The sequence below is a fragment of the Numenius arquata genome, chromosome 2, assembly GCF_964106895.1.
Source record: "Numenius arquata chromosome 2, bNumArq3.hap1.1, whole genome shotgun sequence".
In the NCBI taxonomy this organism is placed as follows: domain Eukaryota; kingdom Metazoa; phylum Chordata; class Aves; order Charadriiformes; family Scolopacidae; genus Numenius; species Numenius arquata.
This window is the reverse complement of record NC_133577.1, coordinates 49,977,343-49,997,251: the sequence shown is the minus strand read 5'-3', so window position 1 is coordinate 49,997,251 and position 19,909 is coordinate 49,977,343. Positions and strand designations below refer to the sequence as shown.

The 19,909-nt window shown below is 41.2% G+C and overlaps 1 protein-coding gene across 1 annotated transcript in view; it reads right to left on the bottom strand.

Annotated features, from left to right (window-relative positions):
• PPP1R21 (protein phosphatase 1 regulatory subunit 21) overlaps positions 1-11,296 on the bottom strand; it is a 31,511-nt gene extending 20,215 nt beyond the window's left edge. Inside the window, exons 1-7 of the mRNA XM_074168330.1 lie at positions 11,237-11,296; positions 8,183-8,251; positions 7,629-7,775; positions 6,082-6,183; positions 5,237-5,401; positions 5,081-5,139; positions 2,535-2,629 (exon numbers count right to left, since the gene is read on the bottom strand). Coding sequence (XP_074024431.1) covers positions 2,535-2,629; positions 5,081-5,139; positions 5,237-5,401; positions 6,082-6,183; positions 7,629-7,775; positions 8,183-8,251; positions 11,237-11,296 — 697 coding nt within the window. The remainder of the gene's footprint in view (positions 1-2,534; positions 2,630-5,080; positions 5,140-5,236; positions 5,402-6,081; positions 6,184-7,628; positions 7,776-8,182; positions 8,252-11,236) is intronic.
• Positions 11,297-19,909: the final 8,613 nt, after the last annotated feature.

The following is a 19,909-nucleotide window of genomic DNA, read 5'->3' as shown; positions in this document are numbered from 1 at the left end:
CACTGGTAAATAGTAATTAATTTTTTTAAAAAATAAGATTTCATTGCAGTAATATTGTAGTTGATGTAAGTAATGTAAACTAAAAAGATACAGACAATTGGCTTTAATAAAGGAGGCCTAAACATCCTCACTTTAGAACTGTGGTGAGGTGGAGAGAAAGCACTTCCATACTTGCCTCAGATGGTTAAATTTGATTTACAATCTGAACACCCTGAATTTGATAGGTAAGAGCAGAATCCTCTTGCCCAGAATAACAGTATTCATCACTAACAAGAGTGAAAAATCTTTAAAAAAAAAAAGCGCCTTAAAGAATTCAAGATGATCTTCAAATTTCAATTGCATTCCAGGAACTGTCAAATAAGATGAATGTATTGTTTTAATGGTTTGCTTTTTTAAAAACAGCTCCTGTATGTACTGGATTTGTTGATAATGTAGAATAAGATGTACTCTCCACATATTTCAGCATTCTGTTCCAGTTACAGAGCAACTAGAATGATTATTCAATTACAGGCAGGCACAATTTTTAAAGAGGTAGAGGGATATTTGTACCTATAGAACAGCTTGCAAAATCTTACAAATTTAAAAGGGATCATACTCATCCTCAATTAGAAAGCAGTAATAACCATTTTAGTTTTAAATTTGCACACAAAGGAAGTTTACAGCTTCTTACTCATTTTGTATCATTCATGTTTGGCAAATAACACATGGGAAGAGGTACTCATATTCACTACGAAAACCACTGTCAAAAATCACCAAATCCTACTCATAAGGAAATGGTTCAGAAAACTTTATCTTTCTACTCTTGAAATCATGCGCAGCAGTCAACAAGTCATTTGATTGCTATTGAAACTGAAGCCAGCTGCTAGTTATACTTAAAACCAACTACAGAGCCTATAGCAAGACAGTTGGAATCCATAGCAGACATTTCCTGACTTTCTCTCATTCTGTCACTAAAGATCTGTCCACTATTTGCAGTGTTTTCTACACGAGCTAAAACATTATCCCATGGCAGCCAAGTGAGCAGATAAATTATTCTTAACAAAGTTCTCACTACAACAATAGCCAGGTCAAGGCTATCATTAGCTACTGGTCAAGGCCAGGCTGGAAGGGGCTTTGAGCAACCTGGTCTAGTGGGAGGTGTCCCTGCCCCTGGCAGGGGGGTTGGAACTCCATGATCTTCCAACCCAAACCATTCTATGATTACCACCTGTAAAAAAAAAAAAGAATCAGCTAAAGAAGCCAGAGAAGCAGAAATAGGCAGCAGATACCAGGCAAAGTGATCTTTGCAAGAGAGAATAAGTGAAAAGGCACCAGCTCAAGGCACCAACACCTAAGCACTCTGATGTACTTAAAGATGTCTCTGCTTACTGCAGGAGGGTTGGACTAGATGACCTTTAAAAGGTCCCTTCCAACCCAACACATTCTATGATTCTATATCATGCTGTATGAGAGTCAACATTTCCTAAAGATAAGATGATCTGATGTTTCTAAGCCACGCCTCACTGGATTGTCAACCCAGTGGAGAACTTAGAAGGCTCATCCCCACAGCACTCTGCCAGATCAGCTTTTAGAGAACTGAAGGCTATTCAAAATGTTATCAAGTTTTAAACTGAATTAAAAAAAATGCAAAAGCTACCAGTAAAGCCTACCAGAAATTCCACAGCCCGTTTTCCTTTCTGTTCCTTCTCCACTACTTTCAGCTTTTTCACTACTCCAGGCCCTCCTAGTCTCACTGCCAGAAGAGTACAGACCACAGCCTGCCCAAGTACAACCTCATGTTAAAACTATTTTCAAAAGCACCCAGTACACAGGACTGATTTAGCACATACTAACTGATCCTTGTACCAAAACATTACAAAGGCTGAGCTCTTCTCCCTTCATGGTATCCTCTGCACTTAAATTTATCTAGTAGCAGTTGGAAAGGAAGCAGAAAAAAGAAGGTTGCTACAGGTAAAAGTCCCCAAATTCAAAGGGTTTTTTTTCCCCTGAAAAGATGAACAAGTCTGAGAGAAACCACAGATAAGAACTAGTCTGGGAATGCTCTGATCAGACACAAGACATGCTGAGGGGCTTCCCACTAATACTAAGCATGGACTATTGATGCAATGCTTCATTAAGTCAACTTCTCTGCAGCCACTACATACGCCTCATTGTAACTTACTGTAACTCTTGAACAGATCCTGCCAAAAATAATACTCTTCAAGATGAGTAACTAAAAAAAAAATAATCTGTGGAGAAACCAGTAAATTGACACCATTCTTTCATCTTTTACAATATTTTGTCAACACTGAGCAAGACAAGTGGCAGATTACTCAAAAGCCTTCAAAAGTTTTCATTATATATACATACAAGTATAAAAACTTGGTATCTTGAGATCATTAAACAAGATTATAAAAAAGCATTATGACTACTTACTACAATTACCTCCAAGTGTCTGTTCAGACGTCCAACATTACTCCTTAATATGTATTAGTTGTAAGAACTTCCTCAAGATGGATACCCAAAATTAAACAAGAAACCCAGACAATACGTACTTGTGTCATTAAAAGGTACTTTTTCATTGATTATGCATAGAGATTCTTCCAGTCTACTGCCCAAAGCTGATTGAAGATTCTTTAACTGTTGCTGGCTAAATAACAAAAAGATAAACAAAAAATCACATACACACTGTAAACCTTTAAAATTTAATCTGTGTCACCAACACCATAGCTCACCATAAGCATCCCTTGAGTGTGCAGGTACCTGTCTCTTTCCCAAAGACAGAAACAAGACAGTAGGAACCATTTTTCCTCCTTTATGTTATACTGAATAGATGACATTGCATTTTAATCCCTGACAAATGCAGTGAAAGATACAATAAATTGTTGTAAATCCTAAATTCCACTCTTGAGAAGATCTATTTACTTCAGAGCTAATCTTTATGTTATTTTCCAGTTATGCAATTATTGTCTAAGTTATACGAAGGCATTATTTTCTACTGGACTTTGAATGGCAACACAAAAGGGCCTTTAAATTAGTTACTCCATATGCAATGTGGTATTCCAATATGCAAGTAGTGAGTTGTTGATAATTCAGTTAACTAAGATACATCACTATTAGAAATACCTCACAAGCTTTTCAAAGACCCATATTTAAAACACTACCATGATATGGCCCATTCCCACAAGACTTGGCAATTATGTTTCTGATGTCAAGTGTTTTTTCCTCTGGATCTGCTTCACTTGCATTCGATTGTGCATTTAGATGCAAACCTAAGTTATTAAGTTTACTAATATCATTAGTATAGATTCTTGAGATGAACTGTAACATATTCCAGCATTATATACATATGTCAACAGAGGTTACTGTATTGATTCAGACTAAATTCCACACCTTACCCAACTTAGGCCCCCAAATTCTTCATTGTTTTGCTTCCTGTTTGACATCTAGAACTCCTGCACGTATAGTGGAGGGTGGGGGGAAGGTGTCAAAGTGAACAGTTTTTTTTTTTTTCCTTTTTTACAAGAACAGTTGATACATGGAAATTTATCAGAACTAGCAAGGAAAAAGAATCAAAAATAGACAAGCAAGATATGAAGAAAGTGGCCAACAAGTAGCTCATGCACATTAACAAATTTTTTTTTTTTTTAAGAGCAGCTCCGAAATTGCATAGAAACTGTACAGCATGAACTGCAGTAGCACTGGGCATGATAGAAAATAAGCTCAAAGACAAACTGCAAATGTATGGATGCTTCCTTTTTGTACTATAAAGGAATGGCAAACAAGTAGTTTGACATGTCTTGTTCTACATTCTGCCCTTTAATTTTTAAGGCACATGGGCTGTCAAGCCTCATATCCCTGGCTTTACCAAATAAAGTGTGGGTGTCAGAGGCAAATGGATCCCTGTCCCTGAAAGGGTAGGGAAAACAGAAGAGCAGCGCTCTCAAGCACATCTTCTGTTGTGTGTTTATTAGATACTGATTTCAGTGTTTAAAATAAATTTTAAAAAGTGCGAGGCTTTATTATTTTTAAAAAGCCTCCCTTCTCAAATGGTAGGGACAATTTCTTACAATGACATTAATTACCCAGTCATCATAGCACATGACAGACATGCTCTGAACTGAACAGCAGCAGACTAAGACTGACTTTCAAACACCACAAAAAAAGCAAATAGCAGCAAAACGCAGCTTTCATTGTCTTTTGCAAGTCATTCTTAGCGAAACCCTGACCTGCATTAGAGCACAGTTATTGGAATTCAAATATCTCTGCATCTATCAAAACAGTTAAAATACAAACTTCAAGGTTACCATTTGAAAAAAGGAACTCTTCATCTGATCATTCACTATGCGTTTTATCCATTAAAGATCAACAGTGCACATATATCTTTAAAAAAATGCACCTTAATAATGAACTTCAGAGAAGTGCACCCTAATTGGATTTGTCCGACAGTCCTCAACTTCTCCCCACTTTCTACAGCTTGTCTTCAAGACAATAAAGGTATTGCAAAACTAACAATGCAAAACTAACAATACAATCCTTCAACAAAAACTCTCCAATATTCTAGCTAAACGTGTTATACCTGAAGCAAAAGCGATTGTTCAAAAAGCTTTTGGGGTGGGGGGAATTTTTGAAACTCTTTTCAGTCAGTTGTCTCAACATACCTTACCCAAACCTTAGTTTTTAGAAGGAGTTTGTAAAAAAAAAAAAAAAAATCATGTATCTTTGTTTCATGCAAGTTCAGTGGTTTCCTTACTTTTTATAGCATTCCATTACAAATAAATTCTTCAAGCTTGCATCAACTTCACAGCTACTTAAAATAGCTTGGCGACAAAACTGCTCTTACTGAAAGTTCAATCTGTGGAATTTCTTTGTCTAGTTACATAGCAAGCAGAAAGAAAAAGGGGTCTGACCTGCACAGTCTTGATATTAATATGCTGTTGCCCAGTATTTTCAGTTTTATCAAAGTTTAGGGTTTTTTTAAAAATTATGTTTAAAGGTATTATTCTCTAAAAATAACCCAATTAATCTTTTATAGCAGTTATTTCTTTAAATAATCTTTTCATTATATTAAGTTTTCATTATATTAAATAAAAACACTTACCATTCTTCAGTTCGAAGCCTACAGTCCTTAGCTTCTCTTTCTAGTGTCTGAGACTTGATCTTTATGCAAGAAGATAATCTCACAATGTAAATACTGACACAGCAAGACATTTCATTTCAAAACTTTTCAAGCTTGCAATTAAGAGAAACTCCTTACTTCCAATTTGGCTTTATCATTCTGCAGTTTTTCTATGGTATCCGTGTATTTCCTTGTTAAACCGTCCACCACAGCTTGATGCTGGGCAGCATCGGTTTCCAAAACCTCAAGTCTAGTTCTCAGCTCCGCTTCTAGACGTTTGTGCTGCTCATCTGCTTCAAAGAACTAAAAGAAGAAAAACGGAGCTCCTATGAAAGCTTCATTTTACTATGGAATCTTATCCTATGAGTTACACCAACTTAATTAGCTGGTCCAAGTTAATAACAAGCACTAGTTCTCAGATAAATAGAAGTTTTATTACAATATTCACAGAGAAAAGATTCAGGAACAAAGTACTTTTTGTGTATTAAAGTTTTGTAGTACCAACCATTCCTTAAATATGTTGCCAATTAATAGCAGACACCTGGAAAATTAAACTTGAGCCATAAGGTTTTTCTCAAGATTTCTGTAAAGTAATTCCTGATTTAATTATGTCAACTTACAGAAAGTATTTTAAGCTTTAAGGCAATTCTGAAACGGTGAACTAAAAAGAAGTTTCCACCCAGCACCAACTACATGGCTTTTTTATTAGAGTAGCTAAGTGTCACCAAAAGTTAAAAAAACTAAATGAGAAAACACATATTATATGAGTTATTCCACATACTGTCTGAAGAATCTGAAGTCAAAATACTTTCTCATGTGCCCAGTGAACATCTTTATAAACAAGCTATCTGATCTAATCTACTGGTTTGCATACAGCTAAGCTTTTAAACCCACTAGTTCTCAGATGGCATTTTACTTTCTCTACCTTTGTTCATGTGACCAGTTTTCTGAACTAAAAAGAAAGGCTAAAAAGTTTCACTCACAAGTATATGTAGTCGCTCATTCTCTTCTATCTTCTTCTGAAGATCTTCATTGAAGACACTTTTCTGCTCTTGACTCAACTGAGATGAGGATTCCGCACTTCTCTTTTAGAAAGAAAATACATTTGTTATCTCCAAGTCTTGGGGATGGGCTTTGGGGTATCCCCAGAGTATACGAAAACATTTCCCATCGCTAATTCCCAATAGAGGCACTTGAGTGTATATCTTACTTACATTGAGTAATATATCAAAAGCTACACATATTGCACACAGCGCGAGCCTAAAGGATTGCAGCCTGACACAGATCATCTGAATCTTAATCTAAATAGTTTTAGATGCAATTTACGTGATCTTCCAATGGCAAGTCTCTGAAGTAAAGGTGACATGGAACTTAGTAGGGGTACGTTCAATACAATGTACATAGTCAGTGAGGCACTACAGGTAAAACTAAAGGGAACATATTTAAAAGGTAATACAAACACTTCTTAAAAAAAAATACAGGAGCGTGCATTCTGACAGCTGAATGGGAAACGGGTGGCAATGGTTTGCAAAGCTGCTCAAGCCAGGCCAAAGTCCTTCAAAATGTGGAAACATGTTTAGGGAAGTGATAATTTACATAACATGAAATAAAGGAACAGAAGGGTCAAACTGCATTTTGAAGAACAATCTACTATGGTGCATTAATAACTTAATTAAATCTATACTATGTTTACCAAGGAACTGGATAGCAAAAAAATGCATGTGAGTTTAGGGTAAAAGTAAGGAAGATGATCATATTATTAAATCAGTTGAACAGTTTCTTTAGTGTCAGTCTTGATAGCTACAGCATTTTGGGAGCTAACCAAAAAGAAAAGATGACAGTAATTAAGAGGGGTTTCCTCATAAGAGGAAGGTAGCAAAGGATGTTTGAGAATTATTTGAAGTCCAGGTACACCACTCCTGGAATTCTGATGCTACCTACAGAAAACATGACTGATCTTAGACAGAACATGGTATAACCAGGTTTAATCAGCAAGCATTTTGGCAAAGAAAGATCGCAGTACTGAAATTATTCTGTCATTTTGAAATAATATAATGCATACTAACTGGAAGTTTGGATTTCAAAGCATTTGACAAGATTCACATAAGAGCCGACTAGAAAAGCTACAACCATAGGCTGAAGAGTTAAACACTAACACTAAAATTAGAAAGCAAGGAGGTGGGGATAGGAAATAAGGGGTGATCAGTTTTCTTCATAGCAGTAGATTAATCACAGGGGTCCAAGATTTTTCCCAGCTGTTTGAACACTTAATAAATATCTGGAAAGGGAGACAGCAATTCAGTAACAGTTAGCTGATGCACTAGAAAGAAAAGTACAGAACTACTTAGCATGTATTATATGTATCAATACCTATTTTGAGGGTATATTCACTAACATCAAGTGTTAGTTTACTAACAAGAAGTTCTGACAAAAACATTCAGCTCAACCCCTGACACAAAGCAACTACTGCTAGAAATCGGGATAAGACACTGATCAGCAGACACCTGCTAAGCATGTTTTTTGCACACACCTTGTTCTTCTTGCCCCTAGTTTCACTTAATGCAAGTTCATCTTGAAGTAACTCCACCCGCTTGGCAAGTTGCTGATTTCGAAAGGTCAAGCTGTCCATTTCTTGTTGCAGTTTCCTCAGTGACTGATCCTTCATCTTCACTTGCTCCTGAATGACCAAGAAGTTTAAATTTAACAAACTTCCACGCATGCTTTTAATAGAAGTATCACATTAAAAAAAAAGAACACATGAAAAAATTGCTTTCTTCACTATTTGAACACTGAAGAGGCAGTAAGTATTGCTTTTAAACTAAAACACAGATTTCACTTCCTTGAGCTGCCCACAAATCACACTCAAGTAGGTACTTCATTCTATAAATTAATCATCAAGAAGCAACCTCCCACTTTTACAAAGTCAGCACCTACAGAGAACAATGAAAACTAGCCGCAGAACAGAAATTCTTTTACTAAATCAAGTTCCTTCTTTTAATCACAACACTTTACGTAAAAAGTATTCCCATTTACCTATTTTGTCATAGCTTAAGACATCTGACATGAGCAGTTTTTAAAGATTACCTTCAGAGAAGCAGAGTTTGCTTGTTCATCTACAACCCCTTTTTTCAGTACTTGGTTCTGAGCTCGAAGCTGAAAAAGAAGACAAGACAATAACTATGCAAAACAAAGGAAAAATACAAGCCATTCATTACAAAGCGCATAAAACATCATATCCTCTTATGAGAGCCCCAGATGTGCATGCTTTTAAAAGTATTCTGTTCAAGTAGATAGCAGTGGTATCAACTTGAAAGAATATCCAATTCATAGCCTGAATAGCCAAGAAAACAGAAGTTATTTTACCATCTGAACACTTTGGTCAAATAGAATATAGTTGTTACTCAATAAATATCTTGGAAGATTAGTTACTTAAATATAGTTAAAATTTGAAGAACAGTGAACAAGTATGGAAGAGGTACAACTCCTTCCTTGACTAATCAAGTTCTTGCTTGTATTTGGTGCTATTCTGTCTTCCACCTCTTCTCCCTAAAACTGTTCATGACTGGTTCTGGAACATAATCAGAGCTCACAAAGTCAAGATCTGTATCAATTCAAGGAGAGCTTAACTATAGTCTAATGCAAAAATACTTTTTACTCGTAGCAGCAGATGATCCAGAGAGAACAGCTTGACAAATGCTTCAGGAAAACGCCTAAAAATCATAGAAGAAAAAGCCCTCTAAGACTTACTTCTATAGTTCACAAGTCTAAGCTAAAAATCACTGCAGTGAAAAGTGATACTCAAGAAATCTATTTCCCAGTCACTTCACAGAATACCTCTACCCTGCAGCAATGAGGATACCAACAGTTCCATCTTCCCATTCCTTGACAATTGCTTGAATCTTGGTTTCTTCAGTAGCAGTTTGTATTCACTTGACATGTTTGAGTCCAGCTGTTGCAGATATAAATTAAAAGGGTTTGTATAGTGTTCGGGAATACCCCTGGCAGATGAACAAAAGGCAAGATTCAATGTAAACCAGCAATGGCTAATCTTTTCAGTCTGATGACCGAATATATTTGAAAGGTCAAAAGTCAGTTGACATTGCTAAGCACAGGCTTTTGCCCTGCAGTATTCCCACTGTGCTGCTCAGGCACCACAAAGGCAAGAGAAGAAACTTGCAAGAGCACCACAGAAAGACTTCCAAGCACAGCTTCCCTAGCAAGAAAAAGCAGTGCGATAGTTTTCTAGGCCTTTTTTCTGCCACAGTTACTAATGCAGGAACATGTCAGGTGCAGTGATGAAACACCGAACAAACTAGCTCAACAGTGCTGAATCGAGATACCCAAGCTGAAGTGTGATCCACCAGAGGCTGTAAAAAGTTGAAAGAGCCTTTTGACTACTACTTCCATCAGGGTTGTGTGAGAAAGCCAGAAGCTGCAACTCGAGGGTAAGTAGAGACTCTGAAAACACACCTTCTTCTCAACTGCCCTGTGAGCTGAGAGGGAAGGCAATCCTTTGGCACTCCTTGAGTCTATCAAGCTATGGTCTGCACCTCTCCCTGGCTTCAACAATGTGATTAAGTGAACAGGCAAGTAGTTTCCCAGGGCTACTCTGTTTCCACCTGCACACAATAAACAGCCAATTGAACAAGTGATGATTTGCACAAAGAGGAGAGTTATCTGCAAAGGGGATCCCACAATGCCCTGGAGTTGTCACACAAGAAGCAGGATAAAACCAAAAAATAGTTCCCACAAAGAACCAGTGAAACATCGCAGGCTGAAAGCTGCAAGATGAAGTTCAAAGAAAGCTTTTGGACACCATGCTTCTAGAAGAAAGAGGATCCAGTAGCTGGAACTTTCAGAAGCTATAGTCAAGAGATCCGCATTGCGAAGTTTCATTCAGGAATCAAGCAAAGTCCCTTAATTACCTTATCCTGAGCCATTTTTAATCTCCAAGGTACAGCAGAGCCACTATAGAAAGCAACAAGAAATATGAACTCTGTGACCTACAAAACCCCAAAGTGAATTCAGTTTTCTTAAAATGATCTTGTGGAAGCCTTAAAAAAAAAAAAAAATATATATATATGTGAACAATTCAGATTCCGTACAGTTTTTTTAGTAGCAGCTCCAAGGAGAATAGTATTTAAAGACACATCATTCTCTAATCTAGAGAAAGGTGTCAAATACAGTCAAGTGCCTTATGCCAAACATTCCAACGCTGGGCTACACAAAACCAGAGTGCTGGTTTTCTTTCCCAAGACCATTGAAGAACTATACCACTCAAGACCAATGGTGTCCTCTTCCTTTTAGTGAAGAAACATGAATGAGGAGTTCTGTATTAAGCAAGAGTCCACCATTCACAGAACTATCTTAAGCACCTTCGAAAGGAAAGGCATTCTCTGCTATGGGCAGAAGTCTTTGCAAATACTCCATTAAGCAGCACCACAAACAGGAAGCAAAATCACCTAGGGCAGATGCAGGAAAATGGGAACAGACACAAGGTAAGTATCAAGTGGTCTCACTTCCAAGACCCTGCAACACCACTGAATCTCCCACATCAACCAATCAAAGCAAACTCAAAGTCTAGGGGTAAGATACAAGACCAAGACAACAAGTGTTCACATCCAAGAAGATAAACCTCAGGCCTGACTGGGAATTGGAGAAACAAGGGGAAGCACTGCTGGTTGTACTTCTCTGGCGTGGCTGAACCCATTATTTGACCTAATGGATGCTTTGCTGGCAAGGCCACCTTGCTCCTCACACCAGCTTGCCCAGCCAACCCCTGACACCTGCAAACTCACATGTCCTCCGCCTGCCTAAGTTCACCTTCACCTCACCCTCAAGAGGAGGCAACCTTTGGGCCCCAAACACCTCACACTGCCACAAAAAACAGCGTTTCAGTCCTGACCAGCCCCAAGCCGGGCGGGAGAGCTCAGGGCCCCGCTGCACCGAGGCAGAGCAGCCGGCTACCCCCGGGCAGGGCAGGCTCAGCGAAAGCAGCGGGGAAGGCCCCCTCTCCTCAGAGAGGGGCGGCCGTTAGGCGGGTAACGGCCGGCAGCCCGCGCTCAGGGAGCGACTTCGGCAGAGGGGGCGGTGGTCGCCGCTCGCCAAGCAGCGGTGACAGGCTCCGGCGCCTGATACCTTGGAGTACTCCTGGGCCAGCTTCTGGTACTTCCCCTGCAGCTCCGCGGCCGCCGCCATCTCCCCACCCCCGGCTCGGCGCTAATGCCGCCGCCGCCGCCAGCCGCGCGCGCACGCCCACCAAGTGGAAGACGCACTTCCGGGTTCAGGCGGCGGCCAGCGTGATGACACCACCACGCCACAACACGCGCCGAGGGGAGGGCGGGCGGAGCTTATAAATTGCCGGCGCCACCATCTTGACGCAACTTCCAAGATGGCGGCGGGGGAGGTAAGGCGGGCCGGGGCGGGCCACGTGACGCACCACGTGACGGCAGGGAGGCGCTCACAGCCACCCCTGTTGCCATAGCAACAGCCGCCGGGCCCTGCGCGGCCACCCGGCTACGGGGCCCCACCCCGCCCAAAAAACCTCCGCCCGGGAAGTGGAGGGGGGAAGGGGCCGCGTCATGTTGGCGTATGGCGACTCGGATCCGCGGCGGGGGAGTACCAGCGCCCGTCCCACGGCTCCCCGCCCCAAGGCAAGGCTGTCGGTAGGGGGAGCCCTGGGGCTGGTCAGGCCGGGCGGGCGGTGTGTGAGGGCGATTAGCTGAGGGCCTGCTCCTCGGGCCAGGCCTGAGCTGGGGCTGTGCTGCCGGGGGAGGGGGGTCGGGCCTGGGGCCTGCTAGGTGCCTCTGAGGGAATGAGCCTACAGCACAGAGCACCGTGTGTTACTCCTTCATAGGGCAGTATGTGTAACACAAGACAGGTGATACCCACAGGAACTGAAGGAAATACATTTTTTCGCAGGCCCATAGGTGAGGAAATTAACAAAAAGCAGTTATGTTCTCCTGGTTCACAACAGGTGGGCACCAGGGATGGGATTTGTCAGTGCTGGCGCTTGGCTCTTCCTGCTGCGTTCAGTCTTCAGTGCCATTATATCCTAATGAAGGGGAACATGGGTAAATCGTGTTACTGTAGTGCCATCAGTTTGCTCTCAAGCGGCAGAAACTCGGAATTCCACAGTCTTGGGGGTCATTTTGAGTATCTGCACCCTGCGGTTCCCGGGGGAGGTGTCTCTGGTGCCTCCAGCCTGTAGGTCCCTTTGTTTCAGAGCCTTCTTTCAGCTTTTCCACCATTCAGCCATCCTCTAGAGATTGCTTAGACTGTGCTAATTATCTCCTGTTTTCTTCTTCATTATCCTCAGATTTGCCAAACATTTATATGTGTATGTATCATCAGCACTCTTGAAGCAGAATCTGAAGACACCATAATAGGTGTACTTGGTCCTGCCAGATACCCAGCTAATGCAGGATTTTGTTTCTGAAAATGGCTGGAAACAGATGTGTAAGGAAAAGAATAATAAGGCAAAAATGTGATGATACTTCACCAGTATATGCTGAGCATCTGGTGATTTGCAGGTTAAGGGCTTCCTGGTCTAGGATAGAGATGTAACAGCAAATTATTTTTGTTCAGTTTCCATGGTATCATTTTTTTTCCACTTGATTTCAGCATGGTGTCTTCATAGCCTTTCCTCAGTAGTGGGTAGTGCCAGAGATGCTAAATCATAGTTTTCTTAACTCCTTTTCTCTTTGTTTCCCTTAAGTCGGGGTAGATAGTAGGTGCCTGTAATGGAAGCTAATCCTTTTGCTTAGTCTTGAGGCTTTGATGATGTGTGCTATTATTTTTCTTACCACAGCTGTGGAATTGGCAAGCACTAAATATAATATGGTGGCCAGATTAGTAAATGTTTGTATCTCCACAGGAAGTCTTAATATTGGGGGACATGTTGCTGGTCCATATTGCCAAAAACAGCGACTGCAAATTTTTAGGAAGTCTAAAAGGGGAAAAAGGCAAAACACACATTGTCACTATTAATCCAAATGATCTTGCTGCTGTTCTGCATGACCAGGAGAGCTTAAATAGCAATTCTGGAATAAGAAATAAGGAAGCCCTAGTTTTTTAACATTAGAGCCATGATAGACTACTACTTCCGCTCCATTTTGTATTCCCTACACAAGTTCTTAATGAAGTAAATGGAGTTTGCAATTGCCACTCAGCACACAAGGGTTAACAGCAACATACCTTGCGTGATATGTCCTCATGTCAGTGCAGTAAATTTTATACTGCAAAATTAATAAAAACCTTTACAATTTACTCTAAGCCTGTCTTTTTAGATTTGCATTTTCTAGGATATGTCTTTCTGGAAACATTAGATTGAAATGCTTTGAACATACTTTGAAAAATACAGTACTCCTGGTTTGTGCTGTGTTCGAAGATGCTTTTGTGATAAAATTTTCTCCTTGTATCTGGCACTGTGACTGCTGGGAGAGAGGTTTCACAGCTGAAAGCTGGGAAAGGGAGCTGAGGGAGTTACAGTGCCTAGTTGTAGCAGAATGAAGTGCTTTCCCACTGACAACAACTGTGTTTTTGACTGGGCAGCTAGCATTCGGGGTGGAGGAACACAGAATTAGTTTGCCTGCAGCAATCCGGAATGGCAAGATCCAAATGTACATTATATAGGGCATTTATCATAGGAGGTAATGCCCGTTCCTTAAAAGACAAGCGGACAGACTGAATCAAAAGATGGGTGCTTTTATTGCTTAAATGCTTTAAGGCTGAGAGCTGACTGCTGCAGGATTTTTAGGCTCATCAGAACATTAAAATACACTCTACCTCAGTGTATTTTAAGCATCAGGCCAGCCTCTTGTATTTTAAAGTGGTCCTGTCTCTTACCCGGTTTTTCATGTATCCTGGATTCCCTATGATGTTAGGAACATCTAATATTGTAATTTATCACCATTCCATGGTGATACTCGGTGAACAGCTTGAGTCAAGGTTCCCCAAACATACAGATAACAAAAGTTATGTGGCTTGGGTTTGTTTGTTTGTTGGGGGTTTTTTTAACTTTCTCATAGGAAATTCTCAGATTCACCCTTTGGATTTGTCATTGTAGCTGCAGTGCTCCTTCCCCTACTTTCAGCTGTGGAAAAAAAAAAAAAAAAGCCTTTATCATGCTGTTTCCTCGCAAGCGTTTCCTTAATACTCATCTCTCCCTAGGGAGCGAGGTTGTCCAGCCGCTGCACCGGAGAGGCGCACAATGCGTGTTGCTGCAGCGTGATGTCATAATGCTTCCTTGTCGGTGACTCGATGTGCGATTGCCACGGACTGATCCCGTCACCAGAAGTTCAGAGCAAGAGAGGTCAAGTGAGTGGAATGCCAAGCAGAGGTGGGGTGGTTGCCACAGGACCCCCCCCAAATACTCCCTCCTGCAAATCCACCCGTGTGAATATAAACACACATTACGGCAGCAGGACTTAATGCAAGCTAAAAATTGCTGCACCAAGCAAAGAAATCCCATACAAGGGTCACAGTGTTTTTGCTTGTCTTGTTGGCTTTCATGGGGGAGAATGGAGAGCAAAGGATACACAGTGGCACAGAGGCTGCCCTTCTCTTATGTTGAAAAAAAACACTATAATGGGTGTTGAATTTTAGATGCTGTCCCCAGACAAATAATTTATTTAAGAATTACAGTGATTGTTTTAATATGTTCTATTTTTCAAGCTCGTTTATCCTTCCCTGCTCAAACAGTGCCTTCCCCTCTGTCCGATTAGTCAGAACTTGTACTCACATATCCTGTGAATAGGTGCAGGTAGAGAAATAAACAAAATATATTTTGAATTGTCCAGGATGTTTTCTATGCTTTGGGAAAATAAACTTCATTGTCATCACACGCTTACAAGTATTCACAACAAAAGGGTTTCTAAGATCCGGAAAAAAATTGAAAATGATTGGAAGGGAGCCATCTCCAGTCATCAGACTATGACAAGCAATGCATAAACCACATCCTTGGGAGCTGCAAACACCCTAAACTGGTGTTTTGTTTCTGTTATCTTAGCAACGACAAGTATGAACAGCAGGATACGTGCTCACAATATGCGCTCGTTATTTCTCATGGTGACTCTGTAACAAACCATTTGTTATATGGTTTCTCTCACCTCTTTCAGAACCTGATTGTTCTGATAAAAAAAGCCAAGTACACCCCCCCCAAAAAGTATATGCATGCACAGATACGCACTTCACAGAACAGTTTAATTATTTGTAGCCTTCATTATCATAATTTCAGTGCTTCCCTAGCATTTAAAAAGAGATGAAAGCAAGTCTCTGTCTCTTGTGTTCCTTCCCAGCCCATAGGATAAATAGCTTGAGTCATCTATAGGGTGTGTGCGTGGCTGGGGGAGTGGTGCCTTTGTGTAAAAAAGAAATTGCTGAGAACGAGAAGATGGAAAAACTGAGCAGGCAGATGCCTGCGATAACTCAGAGTTGACTTTGCAGGTCACGTTCCCCTCGGGTACAACACATAGCAGCCCTTGGTGGAAGAGCAGCAACTTCTGCTTTCTTCTGCCATTCTCTAAGCAATCCTGCTTCAGCAGGGGAGTTGGACTAGGTGATCTATATGGTCCCTTCCAACTCTAAAAAAATTCAGTGAAATTCAGTGAAACTTCTGTATCTTCACAGCAAATCCTTACTGCTACTTGTGCCATAAAACAGCAGAACTTAGTAACAGCTGAAAAAAGTTTGTTTCTTCCATTATTTTTTCTGAATGTGGAATTAAACGTCTTCTCTAGCTCTGCCGTGTTTTGTTGAAGGTCTACACATCTTCTACAGCCTCATTTTCTGCTTTTCTTCTCTTCACATTTGCAGCTGGGCCGTAGCTGAGAGATGTTGCCCCAGCTAAGGCTGCCTGCACTCCGATTCTACACGTCCACACTGCCTGCACGTTTGCTGGAGAAAGAAAAAAATAAAAGCAATGTACATTAGATCCCAAGAGACAAATTGTCTGATTTCATAGAGAAAGATAAAAGACTGAGTTGAGAAGGAGCTTTATGAAGATTGTGCAGTGAGAAGTGGATGCTCTTCACATACACCAGTTGTGGACGCAGACCTGCAAGCCTTTGAAAGATGTCCCGCCTGATCCATGCGAGTAACATCAACAACCCAGGAGCTGTTACCTGCAGCAAAGACGGCATAGGTTTGTCTTAATGTTCTCAAATCTCCAGAGACGGACACAAGAGCAGAGAAAGGAGAGAGATCTGGCAGATTTACCAGTAGTTTAGGAAACATTTTAATGAGAACTATTCCCGTTCATGAGCATTTTTATTTTTAAAAGGATTGTGGCACCTCCAGCAATAATTTGGATTTTGGACTGAGTTAAAACTAGGTCTTCGGTGTGTGAAGAGTGTTGTGGAAAACGAAGAGGGACAGAGGAGACATGGGGCAGGGTTCCTCACCGACAGAGCACTGGGAGAAGGCACAATGCGCCATGTGGAAGGAGACAGCAATAAACAGTTATTTGTACATCACCAGCCCGGCGATGGGAAACATGAACTTGAAACAGTGGAAGGAGGGGATGCCCCGGGAGGATGGAAAGGCAGGAGGGGAGTGTTACAATCGAACTAACTACTTGAAAAAGTGCTTTGGCAGAGGCAAGTTTGTCTTTGTGGATTGATATGAACTGGGAAGGAGAAACAACACGAGGAGTAAAGCAATGTCTGGTTTGAATCCTACCAATGAGAGGAGGAAGCGTCTTAGGGGAGATTATGAGGCTGAGATGGATGATATTAATATTTTTAAAAATATGAATGGCCAAAACTTTTTTTTTTTAATTTTATTACATTTTATGGGGGTTTTGTGCCGTTCCAATGTTTTTTCTTTGTTGGTGTGGTTATGATACTGACCAGCATTATTTCATCTGAGTGAAATATCACCTACCTTTAAGAAGCCAGCAGTGAACTTGAGCGCACTTACAGGGACATATGTAGTAATTAATCAAGGAATGACACAGTTGGTTAGAAATATTTTCAGGGTTTCTTTGTAAACTATGGGAGTAGACTTCCAGGCCTCTACATATTAGAGAGAAATAAAATGTAGGAAAGTATTTACAAAAAAAAAAAAACAAAACCTTGCCCTCTGTAAATATTCTATGTAATGATTTAAAAGAGTTTAAGTTTTCCAGTATTAAAAAAAAACCCTAAATTTCAAAATGACAGCAGTTTATTTGGAATGGTTTTAGGTAAGAAGAGAAGCTTCTTAACCTAGATGAAATTCAGCGAGAAGTAAGAGGACACATAATATTAGTAAAAATTGAAGCTTAATTGTTATTGCCAGCCACTCATCCATAAGCATCCATTCATTTGAAAAACAGCATTCCTTAGAGAGGAATCATGGAATCATAGAATGGTTCGGGTTGGAAGGGACCTTAAAGATCATGGAGTTCCAACCCCCCCTGCCATGGGCAGGGACACCTCCCACTAGACCAGGTTGCTCAAAGCCCCATCCAGCCTGGCCTTGAACACCTCCAGGGATGGGGCAGCCACAGCTTCTCTGGGCAACCTGTTCCAGTGTCTCACCACCCTCACAGGAAAGAATTTCTTCGTGATATCTCATCTAAATGTCCCCTCTTTCAGTTTAAAAGTAGGTGCAAGCCCTGAACCAGCAAAGAAAGGAAGATTCACAGAATGACAATGCACTATCTTCCACCTCTAATTGCATCCCATTTTTCTGTGTCTAGATCAGCACTAAAATGAAATTTGGTATCAAGATCTACCGGGGGGGGGGCTTATGCTTCTTGTTATGAGCCTCTATAGATGATAAATAAACCAGCAATGCTACCAGAACCAGGGTATTTGCGAAGTTGGACACCAACAAGTAGGGATTAACAACCACATTGGAAATAATGAGCCTTGACAGATCTAGGGTTAAATACTTTAAAATTAGATCCTGCTGAAAGCCGAAGCTTGTCGCTTAGCAACGGCTGCATGGGATGCTGCTGTCACTCAGTGGATGCTTCTCTGGGGAGTTAACATTATGCTCACAGAAAGCGGGTTATGATTGGGTCAAGGTGACATCATGCAGCAAGGCGGCATCATTTTTTTTTTGTTTTAAGGTAGCGTATAACACCATTGCACTCCAGTTAATAACCCAGAACCGTGTCGCCACTCGGAGATTTAAGGAAACATCTTTTCTTTTGAACGAAAGGGAAGGGAAAGGGAAGGGCTTGCAGAGTCCGCGCCCAACGGCAGGTCCTTTCAGCCAGCACAGCAGAGTCAAACACAACAGGTGGATTTTTTTTTTTAAGCTTTTCAAATTGCTCCAAGCCAAAAGAAAAGCAAAATGCCTGCAATTTGTGGAGGTCTGACTGTGTATCAAGAGCATGGAAACTTCCACCAGCAGTTCAGAAAATACAAAAGCTTACAAGAGAGAATAAAACGTACTCTTACTGAAAATGACTGCAAATTTAGGTTGCTGAGCTAATTTTAGCATTTAAAACAACTGGGAACCTACTGGATCTTACTAAGAAACCAAGATACCAAGTTAATTAAATCAAAAAAGGCCTTTGAGGCACAAAATCTATTTTTAAAAGCGGTGCTGTGTAAAGGTTGATATAGGCAGCTACAGATTTTTCTGCAAAGCACATTGGTGCTTCTGAGGTGGGTCTGATAGGGACCAACCTGTATCTCTAGGCATGAAAACAGCAAGTGCTTAACTGCTGCCAGCATCTTTGGAATGGATACAGAAATTATGTATTCAGTCAGATCTAGTGTGCTGCCCGGTAGGGCTTGGAAAGTCAAGATACCATGGAAATAGAGATTATGGCAACCAGCATAAAAGCAATGCTTGGGTAGACATACTTACTTTTAGGAAACTGGGTGTCCTTCTCTCAACGTTGAAAGAGCACAGAGAAGTGCTTGATTGAGGGTAGTCATTCCGATGACTCCAAATGCCATGTGACAATGGCAAATGTAGCATCTCCTATTAAGACATGAGGCAGACACCTTTGATCTTACCAATGCTTATCAGTATTTACAGGGTGGGTGTCAGGAGGATGGGGCCAGTCTTTTCTCAGTGGTGACATGACAAGAGGTAACGGGCACAAACTTAAACACAGAAGTTCCATCTAAAGATGAGGAGGAACTTCTTTACTTTGAGGGTGGCAGAGCCCTGGAGGAGGCTGCCCAGGGAGGTGGTGGAGTCTCCTTCTCTGGAGACATTCAAAACCCACCTGGACACATTCCTGTGGAACCTGCTCTGGGCGACCCTGCTCTGGCAGGGGGCTGGACTAGATGATCTCCAGAGGTCCCTTCCAACCCCATATCATTCTGTGATCTGTCCCCACTGTTTTAAACAAAAAAAAAAAGAACCCTTAGCCCTATAAATAACTGCAAAATGAGCTGAACACCAACATGCAGCAATGAAATATGTATCATGGCTGACAAATCTCATCCTTCTTCCTTTGTTTGGACAGGCTGCCCCCGAAAGGAATTCCTGGTGAGCAGGAAGGTCACTAGGAGAGATCATGAAGAGTCAGGATGAGGCCAGATCTCATTAAATCAGGTTCTAGGCTACAAACTACCAGCAGGGGCCTCACCTGGGGCCCTCACCAGGGGCAGTGACAGAAAGAGAACAGACATGGACATACTGGTTGATAACAGAACCGAGTGGCTGTACGTGACCATGGTAAAGGCCATGACAAGCCATGGTAAGATGCAAGAGCAGTGCTGCAAAGTCAAGGAAGGGATTAATGCCAGGTTACAAAAACCACCAGCGCCCTACAAGAGTGTCTGTTGCTCCTTTCACGCACATGGCAGCAGGATGAATTCAAACTGGAACTGATGTACAGACAAGCGGTTGGGAGGAGTG